Below are 18397 nucleotides of genomic sequence, written 5' to 3'. Positions count from 1 at the left end.
GGTGGCAGCATAATGGTTTGGGCCTGCTTTTCTTCAGCAGGGACAGGGAAGATGGTTAAAATTGATGGGAAGATGGATGGAGCCAAATACAGAAACATTCTGGAAGAAAACCTGAAGTCTGCAAAAGACCTGAGACTGGGACAGAGATTTGTCTTCCAACAAGACAATGATCCAAAATATAAAGCAAAATCTACAATGGAATGGTTCAAAAATAAACATATCCAGGTGTTAGAATGGCCAAGTCAAAGTCCAGACCTGAATCCAATCGAGAATCTGTGGAGAGAACTGAAAACTGCTGTTCACAAATGCTCTCCATCCAACCTCACTGAGCTTGAGCTGTTCTGTCTCTCAATGTGCAAAACTGATAGAGACATAGCCCAAGCGACTTACAGCTGTAACCGCAGCAAAAGGTGGCGCTACAAAGTATTAACTTAAGGGGGCAGAATAATTTTGCATGCCCAATTTTTCAGTTTTTGATTTGTTAAAAAAAAGTTCCATTTCATGATTGTGTCCCACTTGCTGTTGATTCTTAACAAAAAAAATAAAGTTTTATATCTTTATGTTTGAAGGCTGAAATGTGGTAAAAGGTCGCAAAGTTCAAGGGGGTGAATACTTTCGCAAGGCACTGTAATTGACTTCTTAAAGGGGGGGTGAAACACTCAGTTTCAGTCAGTGTCATGTCAATCTTGAGTACCTATAGAGTAGCATTGCATCCTGCATATCTCCGAAAAGTCTTTATTTTTTTTAATAATTATATAAGAAAGATGCGCTGTTCCGAGTCTTTCCGAAAAAAGCCGAGCGTGTGGGGGCGTATCGTGTGAGCGGAGCTAAATAATGACGTGTGCTCGCTGCTGCTATTGTGTTGAGTCGAGTGCGTCGTAAAGCTGTGTCATCCCTAACAGCGGGAAAAAAACTTTATTCAAAATAAAAATATGGCTTTTAATCAGATACAGCCATACATCTATGATCCGGAATCAGACCCAGAGGCTGCAGTTGAACAGGAGCAGCAGCAAAAACGACTAGAGCAGGACGTCTCTATGTGGTACAAGTTATACACTAACTATATAATATGCTTAGCGGCTTGTGTTATTTACATATTTATACTTGAATTATATCGTCGTATTTTTGTCTTTGAAGGTGTACATGTGGGAAGTGCAGTTGTGCACGTGTGTTTGTGTGTTTACGCGTGGTTTGTGTAGACAGTAAGCGGACTGGTTTTGCACGGCAGGCAGTGTTTACATAGAAAGACACGGAATAGTAGCGCATTTGAATGAAGAAGCGCGCTTATTTAGTTCAACATATTTCCCCACTCTTTGTGTATTGTTGTTTGGAGTGCTTTTACAATACACAAACATAAAGTTACACATATAGTGGCCAGCTAAACAAATGTACACGCACTACACATCGCATGCTCCATTGATCAATTAACTATACGTGATCATGTTTGGGCTACTTGATGAGCATAGACAAAAACACAGACATTTGAAGCGGTCTCACTCACCGCCTGCGGTTCTAACATTGGGACCTTTATCGTTGGGACTGCTCCATCATTCAGCATTAGGCGATCGGGAAAATCCGGCGTCGAGCTGGGCCTTGTTTATGAAACAGTCGGCACCGAAATGCAGCGAACAGATATAAACATTCGCGCAACTCAGTTGCTGATCCGGAAAAGCAAATTACATCCACTGTTGCCTTAACGCGGGGTTTTTGGGGGAATCTGTGCAGGACTGTCTTGGTCTGGCACCCAAAAACGCACTTTTTTGGTGACATTGTTATGTGCACATCACCTGTCCAGCATCCTACAAGCCAGCGCTTTGATGGGCGTAGCCTGTTGCTTTCGCTCTCTCCCTCGCTCTCTCTCACGCGCTTCCGGTAGAATTGTCCGTAAGGCCCATACAAGGAAATTCCGCCCCCATTAACGTCAAAGGGGACGCATGATCTCAAAAAACTTGCCGAAACTTATGACTAACCGGAAGTAGTATTTTTGACAAAGAAATACTCCCATCAAACGTCCACCTTAACTTTTGAAACTTTGTCTATGTTTAGTATGGGATTCCAAGTCTTTAACAGTGTAAAAAGATCAGTATGCATGAAACAGCATTTCACCCCCCCTTTAAGTGAATACTCGGCAAGGCAGCCATTTTGACATTATTTTGTGTGACTGTTTAAGTGCAATAAGCAGCGAAAACAAACTCAATTTAGCGAGAGATGGCTTTAAGCGTGCACACTTTGGATGCGAGCACAACATCTTCAGGATTGAGTAAAATGATGTGCAATATGTGCAATCACTGAAAATCAAGCCCTGTAACACAAATAATATTCATCCAGGGCAAATAAAATGAGTAAGTGAGGGGAGACGGGTTTGTGTGTCAACTCAAGCGCAGCTGGTATTGTGTAATTACTCTGCGAAAAATTATTATTGGAAATGATATTTCAGCATTGATATATATTGAAAATCTATATTTTTGACAACATTGCACTTAGTTTATTATGCCAGGTGCCTTTTCAAAAAGAATACGATAGTAAAATTTACATATTATATATAAAATAGCAGGAAAATAGCTGTGTTTACATGCCTTTGCAACATTTGCCAGGTTGGTGGGTGTTAATGTCAATATTGGTGCATATAAATTAACAAGATTAAATAATCTTTGCTTTGCTAATTTAGTAGAAAACATGACCACTTTTGAAGTAGATTTAAACTGCATTTTAATAGTAGCCTAAAATTTAAATCTATTTGGCTACAATGGCTATTTGTTTGAATATTATGGTTATAGAACCAGATAATATCACATATAAAACCACAAATGTTGGCATTTTTAGTTCAATTGGTTGGCTACCTTTTAATTTTTTTCACAATGTATGTAATGTCCCTAATGCTCTAGCAATGATTTGTAAGTTGCTTTGGAAAAAAAGAGAGATAAATGAAATGTATTCATGATTTATCTAAAATAAAGTGCTGACTCACCATGGTCAAGTTTGATGCCCTCATCGAACCTGGAAAACAGACGGTAGCGCTGGGCCCAGTACTTGGCCAGCTCAGGTTCTGCTGCAATCTCAGGTGGCATCTCAACATCTTTTCTCCTTTTCCTGTTCGTTTTCTTTTTCTTTTTAAAGGCCTGCACAATCTCTGCTGGGAAAGGAAACTGATTATATCAAATTGCGAGAACCCAAAATGAGAAGCCTAATTGTGTTAATCGTTGTTTGTATGTTAAAGAGCACAGACAGCAGTTATCTCATTTTTATCAGAGCACATTGCTGACCTCCCTCAGTGTCCTCGGGAGCATCTGGGAGCAAGAAGTCAGGGACGTCTAAGGGCTGCAGCTCTCCTCTGGGATCTGAATCCTCATCTTGACTTTCTTCTGGCTCTGGCATGAAGGCACGCTGAATGTTCTGCTGACGTTCCTCATTTTTTTCACATCTTCGGTTAAGCTGAGTCGTCTCACACTCTTTTTCATCCATCTCATTGTCTGCTTCTTCTTCGTCCTCCTTTGGTGTAGGTAGACTGCCCTTTTCCGTTCTCTCACATGGCACGATCAGCGTTTCAGACATGGAGGCTGGGGTCAACTCCTCCGAGACAGCATCAGTCTGAACCCGCTGCAGGAAACTCTGGACCTGTGAGGGTAGGAGTGAATGTAGAGCTTGTATAGGAAGGAGCCAACCCAAATGTTACAAACCCCCAGACTAATCACTCATTTTATGACACTATTTTCTGTAACAGGCTTATTTATTGTATTATATGTATTATTAAAATGGCTAATTAAAACTGAAATGTTTATCTTATATTCTAATATTGAGGAAAAACTATTACATGTATATATTTCAAACTTTATATACAACAACAACTTTTGTGTGTGTATTAGTCTCTTATTCTACTATTACAAACAGTGTGACATATTTTCTATTTTAATATATTTTTAAAAGGTAATTTATTCCTCTGATGGCAAAGCTGCATTGTCAGCATCATTAGTCCAGTCTTCAGTGACACATGATCCTTCAGAAATCATTCTAATATAATATAATTATTTTGTAACAACGTTAAAGTCTTTACTGTCACTTTTGGTCAGTTTAATGCATCCATGCTGGTTTAATGTGTTTTAAATGAATACAAATATTATTATTATTTTTTATTTAAATAAAATTTGGTAGTTTATGGTAGTGTACATTTCAGGAACATTTCAGAGTCCCTCACCAAAGGAAAATCATATTTGCAGTTCTTGAAATGTATATATTTATTTTAGAGTCTTAAATTACAAAAAAATCTACATAATTTAATCTGATTGGTCCTTGGAATGAAAAAGACTGGGACCAGGCAGCAGAAATGGAGGGCTCAATGTGCTCAAAGGAAGCCCAGACAAAGTCTTGTTTAGGCGTCCAGTCTGAAAAGATACTGGAGATAATGTCTGTTCCAGTAAAGTTTTCGTCCTCCACCAGATCAATTTGTGCTACAGAGAAATCAATTCTAGAGCACTGCAGTAAATTGGTTTAGTCTCTTTACTAGCTAAATTTCAGTGGGGTGTGGGGTGGGGGATCCAACTCGAAAAAGTCCATCTAGAAGATGGCTATATGAACTGGATTGAAGAAAAAAAATTCATTTCTTTTCTTCTTGAATATTCAACATGCTAGTGACCAAGTTGGAACCTGTCCTGTGAGTGTTTGACAGCTGGGAATGTGTGTATTAGTGTCAGGGTGAGACTGGAGGTTAGAGGAGCTCTGTCTGTCTGACGGGAGCTGACAGCGTGCAGTAAGCAGGTGCTGCGTGACAGCGCTCTGGTGGGATGGGGTGGGGGTAGATGAAGCAGCTCTGTGCAGACTGCATAAAGTGTCAGCTTCACTGCTTCTGGCTCTTTGCCCACTCTCTACCCCATTCTCTCTCTCTCTCTCTCTCTCACACACACACACACACACACACACACACACAATTTACACTGTGCTTCACTGATCCATAGTAAGGCAACCGGAACGATACCTCTTACACGTAATCCCACAAAATCCATGCGTCGATAAAACCTCAGGGGACAACACAAACATTCACATTTGATCATTCAGTTATAGTACCATTCCCACGAAATCCCAACGTAAATCTCGTGGGAGTGGGTGGTTTTACCTTTACTCTGGGTAAGAGTAGGCGCCTAGGCGGTCAAAAAATACAGTGCGGAAATACAGAACATACAAATATAGTTCACAGCAGTCGCTCAACAACATTCCAAGGCCAAGAAAGTCATTAATTATTTAATTATTTTATTAAGTATGTTTATTTTTTTTATTTATTATTTAGGCCTATGTTTGTTAAATGTTAATTAGCTAGGCTACATAAACACCTGTGATGATATCAACAGTGAAATGTTCCCACCCAGGGCTCTAGTCTAGACCATACAGAGGTAAGGAAGATCTTAAGCATGAAGGACTACAAACTGCATAATAAAAAACGTGAGAACGTTATCCTCCAGAAGGATAAAATTGTCAGTACTTCCAAAAAATAAAAAAAAATAAAAAATAAACAAATGTGTCATGACCATTGCCACTCACTGGTACTGATAATATTGGAAGTACCAAGTTCACCACAGTTAAAATGTTTGGGGTAAGAAAGATTTTTTTTTTTTTAAAGAAATTCATATTTTTAATGAACAAGAATGCATTCAATTGATCATGACCTGTGACTGTAAATACATATATAATGTTAGAAAAGATTTTAAAATAAATGTTGTTTATATTCATCAGAAAAAAAGAAAGAAAAAAAAAACAGTTTCCACAAAAATAATATTGCAGTTTTTACCTTACTTTTGATCAGATAAATGCAGCAGTGTTGTTGAAACTTTTCAATAAACTTACTGAGACCTAACTTTTGAACAGTACTGTATCTTGAAGTAATGTGTGAGAACACCTCCCCCTCCCAACATCGCCCATTTCTGCAAGGTATTAATGTAAACAGATTTGTTTTTTTTTCATAATCAGCTCTGTGGATAGGCCTTGCATTCATTGCTCTTAATTTATTGTTTTGCCCATAATCAGTGAGAAATAAAGAAAGCTAAATGCCATTGCTTTTCTTAATTTTTTTCATAGTTATAAATATACTTAACTTTTATAATTAAAAAGTGTTCATTAGAATATTGCATCCCATTAAATCTAATCTACACACTGCAGGCCTAACATCCAAAATTACTTTTGGCTGACCTGATGCAACTGTCGTTGGGCAAATTAAGACAAAACAAAAGCATAATTAAACAAAACAAGGAATATTTACGCCAAAAATTACAATTCTATTATTTGTCACCTTCACCTTTGATATATTTTTGTGATAGCACTTACACAACAGAACCATATGACATTTTTGAAGCTTTTTTTTAATTTCTCCTGGCCAGGTCACTATATGCTTTAGTTGAGTTAGTGTGAACATTCTTCGAAACTCCTGACTAAAAATGTAGGTGAATTACGTCTTTAAAAAATGAATGCACCTGCAGCAAAATGTGACTCACTTTTTGAAGGGTTTTGCTGATCTTTGGCTTTGAGGTTTGTGGTCCATCATCAGTAAAAAAGATGTGCTTGTTGATCTTGCAGGCTGCTTTTTTTCTTTCCTCAGGGGGCTTTCTGTTCTCCTCACTCCTCCTGGCCGTGTATGGGCCCTGGCCTGGTTTCAGCTTCAGAACACTGTCAAACCTGCCAAGACAAAAAAAGCATTTAGATGTTAACGGGGCCCCTGATTATTTTCAAAGCAGTAGAGCAGTGTCTAGTCTCTGTCTGGGGTCTTACTTGGGTTGTGCACTACGTTTCAGGCCGAGAGCATCCCACGCCTTCTCAACTGGCACCTCCGCAAGCTCCTCGACATCCAGCTCATGACTGTGAGCAGAGCAGCAAAAGACACTATGATCAATTTAATGCAATTATGCTAAATAAAGAATAAATTAAAAAAACTTTTACTGACATCCAAACATTTGAGAAGTAGAGTATACACCGATCAGGCAAAACATTATGATTTTTTCCATTCAAATTAGTAGCATGTCATTCTGTCACTTAGCAAACTGCAATGTACACAATTTATATATAGACAACTATATTTGTAGTCCAACACATTAAATGTAACTTATAACTGACAGTATAGACTAATCAGGCAAAACATTATGACCATATTACAGGTGAAGTGAATAACAATGATGACACCTGTTAGTGGGTGGGATATATTAGGCAGCAAGTGAACATTTTGTCCTCAAAGTTTTGAGCAAGAGTAAAGATTTGAGCGAGTTTGACAAGGGCCAAATTGTTATGGCCAAAACTGCAGCTCTTGTGGGGTGTTCCCGGTCTGCAGTGGTCAGTATCTATCAAAAGTGCTCCGAGGAAGGAACAGTGGTGAACCGACAACAGGGTTATGGGTGGCCAAGGCTCATTGATGCACGTGGGGATTGAAGGCTAGCCCGTGTGGTCCGATCAAACAGATGAGCTACTGTAGCTCAAATTGCTCAAGAAGTTAATGCTAGTTCTGATAGAAAGGTGTCAGAATACACAGTACATGACAGTGTGTTGCGTATGGGGCTGCAGAGCCACAGACTAGTAAATGGTAAATGGACTGCATTTATATAGCGCTTTTAACAGACCCTATGGCCATCCAAAACGCTTTACATTTTTGCCTCACCCATTCACACACCGACGGCGATGTCAGCCATGTAAGGCACCATCCAGCTCGTCGGGAGCAGCTGGGGTTAGGCGTCTTGCTCATGGACACCTCGACACTTGGTCAGGTGGAACCGGGGATTGAACCACCAACCTTTCGGTTTGTAGACAACCTACATGAACCACTGAGCCACTGCCGCCCCAATAGTCAGGGTGCACCACTGCCGCCCCACTAGTCAGGGTGCCCCACTGCCGCCCCACTAGTCAGGGTGCTCATGTTGATCCACTGCCAAAAAGGGCAACAGTGGGCAAGTGAGCAGTAGAACTGGATAACGGAGCAATGGAAGATGGTGGCCTGGTCTGATGAATCACATTTTCTTTTACATCACGTTGCTTACCTAGGGAACACATGGCACCAGAATGCACTATGGGAAGATGGTAAGCTGGCGGAGGCAGTGTGAGTCCTGCCATCCATGTGGATGTTACTTTGACATGCACCACCTACTTAAGCATTGTTGCAGACGACACCCTTTCATGGAAACTGTATTCCCTGGCTGCTGTGGCCTCTTTTAGCAGGATAATGAACCCTGCCACAAAGCAAAAAAAAGTTTAGGAATAGTTTGAGGAGCACGAGTTTGAGGTGTTGATTTGGCCTCCAAATTCCCCAGATCTCAATCCAATCGAGCATCTGTGGGATGTGCTGAACAAACAAGTCTGATCCATGGAGGCCACAAATTACAGGACTTAAAGGATCTGCTGCTAACATTTTGGTGCCAGATACCACAGCACACCTTCAGGGGTCTAGTGGAGTCCATGCCTCAAAGGGTCAGGGCTGTTTTAGCAGCATAAGGGGGACCAACACAATATTAGGAATAATATTATGCCTGATCGGTGTATTTAAATAATTACTTTAAGAATAAAACATAGCAGATGGGTTGCTTGGACCACTATTACCTAATATTTTTGTGTTTTTTTAAATGTTTTTACAGTTTGACAGCCCCTGGTTGCTATGAACTGTCCCTCTATAGCAAGAGTTGTGTAACGATTATTCAAAAATGTATCACTTTTCATGTGAAAAAATAAAAGCAAACAGATTTAGAATTAAATTAGTGAAAAAATAATGACAAAATGTATTTTTTTTTTCTTTTCTTACAGAACTACGCCATGAAACCATAAACATTAAAGGGACAGTTCACTCAAAAATGAAAATTGTGTCATCATTTACTCACAAGTTGTTCCAAACCTGTATGAATTTATTTCTTCTGCTGAACACAAAAGATATTTTCAAAAATGTTGGTAACAAGAAAATTGTCGGTAGCCATTGTCTTCCATAGTAGAAAAAAGAAAATACTATTGAAGTCATTGGTACCCCACAACTGTTTGATTACTGACATTCTTCAAAAGCTTTTGTGTTCAGCAGAAGAAAAGAAAAAAACTCCTGCATGTTTGGAACAACATAAAGGCGAGCAAATGATGACAGAATTTTCATTTTTGGGTGAGCTATCCCTTTAAGTATGCTAAAACAATAAAATGTATTGAATAACAGATCATCAGCTTACGCTCTCTTCACTTTAGCTCGTCTGTTCCCTGGAGGTTCATCATCATCGCTCTGATCTTCATCGTTAGATCTGTTCTTTATGGGCTGTCCACTCCAATTATTCAATGGCACAGAGGTCTGTTTCATGTTGGCATCTGAAATCACAGACTTTCAGTTTACTATTAATAAGAGCTGCATTATCATAATGTGTCTGAGTGTTATACTGCCTGTATAAGGGCTGTTCCAGCAGTACAAAAAAGGGTGCTGTTTAAATGACATCAGTCATGGCCCACCAATCAGCTCCATTTTTAGAGCGACTGCAAGTGGATTGTGATCAACTCGTGCACCCGGGAGCCTGTGCTCTCTTCACATGTACCAGCATTAAAAATGCATAGGCCAAAGTCACATGCTCCTTTCATTCAACAGCTGACATCTTTTGATATGATGCATTAAACATTCAGGCAGAGGCCACAGAACCAAGCTTAGGCAGCAAAAAAAGACCTCTGGGGAAAACGATCTGCTTTTACACATTGGCCGTTGTCACAGAGCGAACAGAATTGTGGCTTGATATCGTGGTGATGCAGACAGTATGATGATGAGATCATGATCACAGGTAGCTCCATCAGTGCATATTGAGCAGGCTAACTCCAAAAAAAGGTTGAAATCTACATGAAACCAAAATTGACTTTTTACTTGCCCAAAATACGATTTCTGTTCAATTTTTTTCAGCTAACATCACAAATCTCTTTTTCTTAATTGTTTAACCCATGCAACCGACGTCCTCGTTTTATCTGAAATACATCAGATTACAAAACCGATACATTTCTCCCCCAAATTAAAATTCTGCAATTTTATTTATGCTCATAATTCCCAACCTGTATGACTATCTTCTGTGGAACATAAAAGAAGATATTTTGAGAAATGTCTCAAGTGTTTTTTGTCCATTCAATAGAAAAATCAATGCTCACCAAAACTGTTAACCAACATTGTTCAAAATATTTTCTGTGTTCCCCGAAGGAATACATTTGCACAGGTTTGAAATAACATGAGGGTGGGTAAATGACAGAACCTTCCTTTTTGGGTGGACTATTCCTTTATTTTGATGTTAATTTAAGGGTGTCAATGCTAGGAGGTGGTTGATAAACCTCAACTATTCTATGTTGTTTATTTCTAATTTTAATTAAAACAATATGTCTGAACATTATTTACATTCTGAATGGCAAAAATTTGAGCACACACAATGAGCCTATGCTGTAACTGACAGAATAAATCTTAACTTATATCGCATCTGCACTAGATTCAATGCGCTGAAAGTAGGTCACAGAGCAGGAAGGTGTTGACATATTTGGGTTTAGCATCACTGTGGGAACACGACAGTCCCCATAGCTAATAAACAAAGAGACCTTGAAAATACAAGCACCAACCAGAAGTGTCAGTGCAGCCGCTACGTGACGATGACCTTTTGCGGTTTCCACCATCACAGGGCTCATCCACGCAGTTACAGACCAAAGACTGCTGGTCGCCTTCCTCGCTGTCGACTTCCTCAGTCAATAAGCTGAGGCTGCTTATGAGATGTGTAACGCTGATTGCATTGGCCTTCGATCTTTCTTCCGTCTGATTCCCGAGTGCCTCGGTTTCCCCTCGGATGTCCTGATCTTCCTCAGACGCAGTGGTTGTGCTGTAGGACTCGTCCACCGTCCAGCCTTGGGCGGCCCAGTAGTTAAACTGTTCCCAGTAGTACTGGTATGCTTGTTGGAAGTGCTCGTCCCAGTCTGACTCTGAGGGGGAACAGTCCTGCGCTGCACTACTGGAATTTTCGGGATGTTTCTCCAGCCAGCTCTGCCACAGCAGACCCTCCCCGTGCTGCTGCCAGTACCTCAGCCAAGCCTCCTCGGACACGGGACACGTCTGTTCAGCGGGGGTCACAGCACACTGCTGTTTCTGCTCAGAGTCCTTGTCTGTTTCGGCATAGTCTAAGGGGGTTTCCAAATGTGTGATGGTTCTTTTGTTCTTCAGCCTCGCTAAAACTTTGCCCTTAAAGATGAGGGGAAAAAATCATTAGTTTTGGGCCACAGCCAAGTCATTTCCTAAAGTAAATGGGGTAAAACTTCAAAGTAACATTTTTAATGAGAATTTACAACAACAACAAAAAAATTGCTTCACTGCACAGGCTAATCCAAGGACTCACAGTCCCCGTCACATCTGGGCATTAACGCTCCATTCACACACATATATTAAAAGCCAGATGTAAATTCACCTGACACATTGTGATCAGACCACTGAACTATGTTTGACGAATGTGTAAATGCTAATGCTTTTTTTCATTATTTGCAAACACAATCCAATTCAATTATATCTACACACTATTTGAATACAAAATGCATGTTAAAGGGTTAGTTCACCCAAAAATGAAAATTCTGTCAATAATTACTTACCCTAATGTTGTTCGACACCCGTAAGACCTCCCTTCATCTTCAGAACAGTTTAAGATATTTTATATTTAGTCTGAGAGCTTTCTGTTCCTTCATTGAATGTATTTACGGTATACTGTCCTTTCCAGACAGGGAATAAAAACATCATCAAAGTAGTCCATATGTGACATCAGTTGGTTAGATAGAATCTCTTGAAGCATCGAATATACATTTTGGTCCAAAATGAACAAAAACTACGACTTTATTCAGCATTGTCATCTCTTCCGTGTTTGTTTTCAATTGATTCATGATTTGGATCGCGTGTCAAACTGCGGAAATCACAAATCATAACCATTCAAACAATGCTGAATAAAGTCGTAGTTTTTGTTATTTTTGGACCAAAATGTATATTCGATGCTTCAAGAGATTCTATCTAACCAACTGATGTCACATATGGACTTTGATAATGTTTTTATTACCTGTCTGGAAAGGGACAGTATACCGTAAATACATTCAATGGAGGAACAGAAAAGCCCAGTTTAAAATTTCTTAAACTGTGTTCTGAAGATGAATGGAGGTCTTACGGGTGTGAAACGACTTTAGGGTAAGTAATTATTGACAACATTTTGATTTTTGGGTGAACTAACCCTTTAATGCCAGGTCTATCAGAACCCACACGACGGCTACATACATTAATCATCATTAATGATCGAGGCGGCAATGAACTATGTTAAGAATCAAGGATATTAAAACCTGTTTATATTCTATTTTAATATGTTTTAAAATGCAATTAATTCCCGCCATTTAATTAAATATTCAGCAGCCATTATTCCATTCTTTAGTGTCAGATCACATGATCCTTTTTTCTTTTTTGGAAACCATGATACACTACCGTTCAAAAATGTGGGGTAAAAGTGACATTGCAAAGTAACTGTAGAATTGCAAAAGACTTCTATTTCAAATAAATGCTGTTCATTGAATTTACGATTCTTCAAAAAAAAAAAAAAAAATACTAAGCAGCAAAAGAATGTCAATGTTTTCAACATTTACAATAAGAATCATTATTTATAATTGAACTGCAATAATTGAGCATCAATCAGCATATTAAAATGATTTCTAAAGGATCATGTGAAACTGAAAACTGGAGTGATGATGCAGAAATATTGTGCTAAAATATATTGAAACAGAAATCAGTTTTTAAATTGTAAATTTTTAAAATTGTAATAATATTTCACAATATTAAATTTTTTTTGTGTATTTTTGATAAAAATAAATGAAGTCTTGAGCCTTATTCGGATGGTAATTGTTTCTCGTGGTGGGGTTGAAAGGTATTTTTATAATTTACAGGGATAGTTTTTTTTTTTTGCCATCCGAATCCAGAATGTCAGTGTTTTTCTCCCACCATCCCCGGCCAAACTACCTACCGTTTTTTGACAAACTAGCCTTCACTTTTATTACTGAAATGCTGGAAAGTATTTACACGGATAAGCTTTCATCACCGCTCAAAAGAGAAAGAAAGAAAAAAAACATGTAAACATTTGAAATTAGGCATTATTACGGCATTAAAAATGTTATATAGGTTATTTTTGCAGTATTCCGCTCATTTCCAAAAAAAATTAATTACATATTTTTTTAAACAGGAGATTTAAATTAATAATTTACTAGTATTAAATGAAATAACATTTTATTCCAAGCATATGACATTTTTACAGCAGACAAACACTCATTTGACTGACCACGTGAGCAGCGTTCCCAGGTGTGCATGATCACAAAACTCGCTCCTTCATCAGGAATAAATCACCATCTGAATGCACGAGTTTTATCACAGAGGTGGCATGCAAATGTATTTTTACGGACGTCCACATGAGAAACAATTACCGTCCGAATAGGGCTTTGGTGAGCATAAAATATACGTATATTATTCTTATGATAAATCTTAATTATGGCAAACTTTTGCCTGGTCGTGTGTATATAGTCAAAAATTCTGATACATATCTTAATATGTACAAGACAGTAGAATGTCCAAATTGTGGTTCAAATATGGTTCAAATTTGTGCTCAAGAGCACCTCCTATGTGGCTGACAGGCATGCTAAATGCAGACACTAGTGAGGGCAGCACAGCTGTCTACCACCCAGTAGTCAGAACACCATTACGACTCCAATGTATGGAGGACTATATGAGCTGGGGGTTTTAGGACAATGATTTTTAACTGAATAATATAATAAGCAATCTTCCCACATAAATGGGCAGTCATAGTGTCCAAAAACATCAAGGTCACCATGCAGACAACAGACATACAGTTCTCCTCTGTTTTGATGAGGTGACAAACTCCACAGGAAGCCCCAAACTGGCCATAAGCATGGTCTCTTCATCAACAATGGCATCTTCATCGTCCTCCTCATCCACAGAACAGTTAGGATCCTCTAAAAGCTCTTCCCCATCATTAGCTTCAACATCTGCTGGGGAAAAAAAACTGCGTAGTTATTTGAGCATTATAAGCCATGTACTGACCATAACATGTTGCAAGTGAAAATCATGAAAAACCGCCATGACTAAATCAGTGACCACAACAATACTAACCTCCTGGGTGCCACTGTCCTCATATACGAGGACATTATATTTGAGTGAATTTCTTTGACATCATACATATCAGTTTTAAGTCTGCATGTCAGGCAAAGAGCACATTCAGGGCTTTTCAGAGATACCATTTGTTTAGAGGTTTCACCAAGGCAACAACTTCTTCTTAGACGATAAAAATGACTGAATGATCAAATGTAGCAGTCTTATGGAAAATGATAATATTTTGTATTATTATTATTTTTTAGTTGTAACTATTGATTGCTATAAATTAACATCTCATGAAAATGTTATGGCACTTTTACAAAACAGAGCATTGATTTCATGCATGTCCTTTGTAGAGGACACCAAGGCTTAAATCACGTTTATAAAGCACACACACACACACACACACACACACAATTATTTTTATTTTTTTACGAGCTCAGCTTAACATACAGTGAGGAAAATTTGTATTTGAACACCCTTCTATTTTGCAAGTTCTCCCACTTGGAAATCAAGGAGGGGTCTGAAATTGTCATCGTAGGTGCATGTCCACTGTGAGACATAATCTAAAAAAAAAATCCAGAAATAACAATATATGATTTTTTAAATATTTATTTGTATGATACAGCTGCAAATAACTATTTGAACACCTGTCTATCAGCTAGAATTCTGACCCTCAAAGACCTGTTAGTCTGCCTTTAAAATGTCCACCTCCACTTAATTTATTATGCTAAATTAGATGCACCTGTTTGCGGTTGTTAGCTGCATAAAGACACCTGTCCACCCCATACGAATCCAACTACTAACATGGCCAAGACCTTTGGACAAAGACAAGGTCTTTGGACACTAGAAACAAAATTGTACACCTCCACAAGGCTGGAAAGGGCTACGGTACGGGGAAATTGCCAAGCAGCTTGGTGAAAAAAGGTCCACTGTTGGAGCAATCATTAGAAAATGGAAGAAGCTAAACATGACTGTCAATCCCCCTCGGACTGGGGCTACATGCAAGATCTCACCTCGTGGGGTCTCAATGATCCTAAGAAAGGTGAGAAATCAGCCCAGAACTACACGGGAGCTGGTCAATGACCTGAAAAGAGCTGGGACCACTGTTTCCAAGGTTGCTGTTAGTAATACAACAAAAAAATGGTTTGAAATCATGCATTGCACGGAAGGTTCCCCTGCTTAAACTAGCACATATCCAGGCCCGTCTTAAGTTTGCCAATGACCATTTAGATAATCCAGAGGAGTCATGGGAGAAAGTCATGTGATCAGATGAGACCAAAATAGAACTTTTTGGTCATAATTCCACTAAACGTGTTTGGAGGAAGAAGAATGATGAGTACCATCCCAAGAACACCATCCCTACTGTGAAGCATGGCATCACATGGGATCATGCTTTGGGGTGTTTTTCTGCACATGGAACAGGGCAACTGTACTGTATTAAGGAGAGGATGACCGAGGCCATGTATTGCGACATTTTGGGGAACAACCTCCTCCCTCAGTTAGAGCATTGAAGATGGGTCAAGGCTGGGTCTTCCAACATGACAATGACTCGAAGCACACAGCCAGGATAACCAAGGAGTGGCTCTGTAAGAAGCATATCAAGGTTCTGGTATGGCCTAGCCAGTCTCCAGCCCTGAACCCAATAGAGAATCTTTGGAGGGAGATCAAACTCTGTGTTTCTCAGCGACAGGCCAGAAACCTGACTGATTTACAGAAGATCTGTGTGGAGAAGTGGGCCAAAAGCCCTCTTGCAGTGTGTGCAAACCTGGTGAAAAACTACAGGAAACGTTTGATCTCTGTAATTGCAAACAAAGGCTACTGTACCAAATATTAACATTGATTTTCTCAGTTGTTCAAATACGTTTGCAGCTGTATCATACAAATAAATATTAGTGGAAAAATCATACATTGTGATTTCTGGATTTTTTTTTAGATCATGTCTCTCAGAGTGGACATGCACCTACGATGACAATTTCAGACCCCTCCATGATTTCTAAGTGGGAGAACTTGCAAAATAGCAGGTCGTTCAAATACTTATTTTCCTCACTGTAACTAGAAAAATGTAGGTTGCAGCATCTTTATGTAGCAGTATTTTCAAGAATACAGGGTAACGACCTGGTGATGAGACTCAATATAAGAATAGAAATTATATATTTTGAGATTCTCTTTTCATTTCTTTTCACACATTTAAAATTAGAATAGCTCATATAATCCAGTTTTCCAAAGCAGAATAAATCCTGGTTCTTCAAAGAGATGAACAGCTGATGAGAGGGTGAAATAAAATAAGAAATATCTTGATTTATAAATCGTTTTAGCTTATTTCAATGCTTGTTTTGTCCAAATTATCTTAAGGCCACGGTGAAAGTTTGTTGACATGCAACCGGGGGCCTGTGCCATGATGGTAGATTAACAAACTCAGGGTTACAGGATTAGTTTTGAGTTGACAAAACCAAACCAATCTATTCAGGCTTTGTTGGTCCCATGATGCTGATCATCAGCTTTCTCTGTCAACTCAGGCTTTGATCCTGAGTTCAAGAGTTTAGCTGTGACATCAGTAGTGAACAGCCAATCACACGCTGCGGATCACTGAGATTCACTTCTCGCGAGAGCAGCAGCATTATCCATTTTTTTTCATCTGCAGAATACTACATGATTGAAATATATTAAGAATTTAAACAAATTTACACAGCAAGAAGAAAAAAGCTATCTTTAAAAGAGGACAACTCAAAGAAAAAAATATTATAGGTTGATACAAGTAAAATTTATGAATGTAGTTTAGTTGATAAATAGAGAGAATTGAACGTTTAAGCTCAATAAGCTTTTTAATATATTTTGTTTAATAGCTTTGTTTATTTATTTTAAAGCTTATTTGTATGACTTTATATAGGCTATTAATAATATTAATTTGAACAAAGTGCCTATTAATGATTGATTTACTAAAATGATAAATGTGTAATTGATTAAGGGTAAAATAATTACATAAATTATATCGAAATCACTCAAAATTAATATTATTATAAATAAGCATTGTTAAAAGCCAGATGCTTTAGTCTTTTAAAACTATTTGCTATGTAGTGACCTTTAATTTGGAGTAGAAACAGTGGGAGTGACTTTATTGCATCAGAGGTGAGTCACTTTACTCACAGCTGATTGGCCCAATTTCAGTTTGAGATCTCTTATCCAGAATATAACCTGCCCTGGAGCAATGCAAGTTGCTATGGTAATGAACACAGCTAAAAGCCAAACCACTTTAATGGTACCTAAAACCCAGGATTGCCACAAACTAAGCTTAAACATATGTGGCTAGCCAGCTAAACCAGCTTCATGGTATAGGCCCCTGGTTGAGAACCACTGAGCTCAACACAATCTCAACACAATGCAAGACAGTCAATATGCAAATCATCACAATTGTCTTCATATAAAATTAGAAATTAAGAGGAAACTGTACCTTGCGATTGACTGTCAGTCTGACTCAGTATGGCTTTAAAATCTGACCGATACAATTCTCGATCACTGTGGATGAAAATAAGAGAAAAAGTGTTTTCACAATAGTAAACACAGGAAGCATCACCTGTGGTCAACCTAGTGGTCAGTGTGAGTGTTTTAGGTCTGCTTTACATTTTTCACTAGTTGTCCTACTATGCAGTCCTGCTGAAAAACAACCGTGGTCTTAACAGGTCTAAGTTACCAGTCTAACCTGTTCAGTTGTCTCAGTTGTTCAGTTTTAGTCCCTTTTCTGCTGTGAGGCATAATTAAGACCAGTTAACCAGGTCCTTTTTTAGCAGGTGCATTAAAACTCTATTTTTCTGAGGTCTTTTAATAAAACTGCATAAACATTATATCAGTTAATCACAACGTGATCTTGTTCAACATTGATACATACTTGACGTAAGCTCTGGAGCACAGGCAATGTATTGTCATCTCTCTTTCTTCACCCTGATAGAAGAGGATATCAGCTAGAGGAACAACATTGCGCTCGACATAATCAATCATGATAACTTAGAGATGCATGAGTGAAACCTGTCAACAGGATCACCCCGAGATTTCCTACAAGCCTGTCTTCTAAGCGCTCTTTTAGACAGACATTACAATTAAAAACGACAGCACGAAACTATAAATAAAAACACTGGAGGATTAAAAGAAGATTAAAAGTAACGTTACAGCAACAGCGATCAAATTTTATACACACACGTTAAAGACTCGATGTGTGAATTTCCCCCCTCGTGTTTTGGAAAATGCCCGTCAAGTTAAAAGACTTTCAACACATTTACAATACTA

General features: G+C 38.6%; 1 protein-coding gene across 3 annotated transcripts in view; it reads right to left on the bottom strand.

Annotated features, from left to right (window-relative positions):
• Positions 1–18345, bottom strand: part of tgs1 (trimethylguanosine synthase 1) — a 31414-nt gene extending 13069 nt beyond the window's left edge. The window contains exons 1-10 of one of the 3 annotated variants that reach the window (XM_067453691.1): positions 18140–18345; positions 18003–18055; positions 17568–17632; positions 13853–14010; positions 10567–11176; positions 9165–9297; positions 6751–6837; positions 6477–6657; positions 3264–3615; positions 2969–3133 (exon numbers count right to left, since the gene is read on the bottom strand). In XM_067453691.1, the coding sequence (XP_067309792.1) occupies positions 2969–3133; positions 3264–3615; positions 6477–6657; positions 6751–6837; positions 9165–9297; positions 10567–11176; positions 13853–14010; positions 17568–17632; positions 18003–18040 (1789 nt within the window). In that variant the 5' untranslated portion in view covers positions 18041–18055; positions 18140–18345. Of the gene's footprint in view, positions 1–2968; positions 3134–3263; positions 3616–6476; positions 6658–6750; positions 6838–9164; positions 9298–10566; positions 11177–13852; positions 14011–17567; positions 17633–18002 lie in introns of all 3 variants that reach the window. The other 2 variants (XM_067453689.1, XM_067453690.1) reach the window with 2 other exon arrangements.
• Between the last annotated feature and the right edge of the window lie 52 nt (positions 18346–18397).

The sequence above is a fragment of the Pseudorasbora parva genome, chromosome 9, assembly GCF_024679245.1.
Source record: "Pseudorasbora parva isolate DD20220531a chromosome 9, ASM2467924v1, whole genome shotgun sequence".
Taxonomy (NCBI): Eukaryota; Metazoa; Chordata; class Actinopteri; order Cypriniformes; family Gobionidae; genus Pseudorasbora; species Pseudorasbora parva.
Note: the sequence above shows the minus strand (reverse complement) of the source record. Positions and strands in the feature narration are given on the sequence as shown.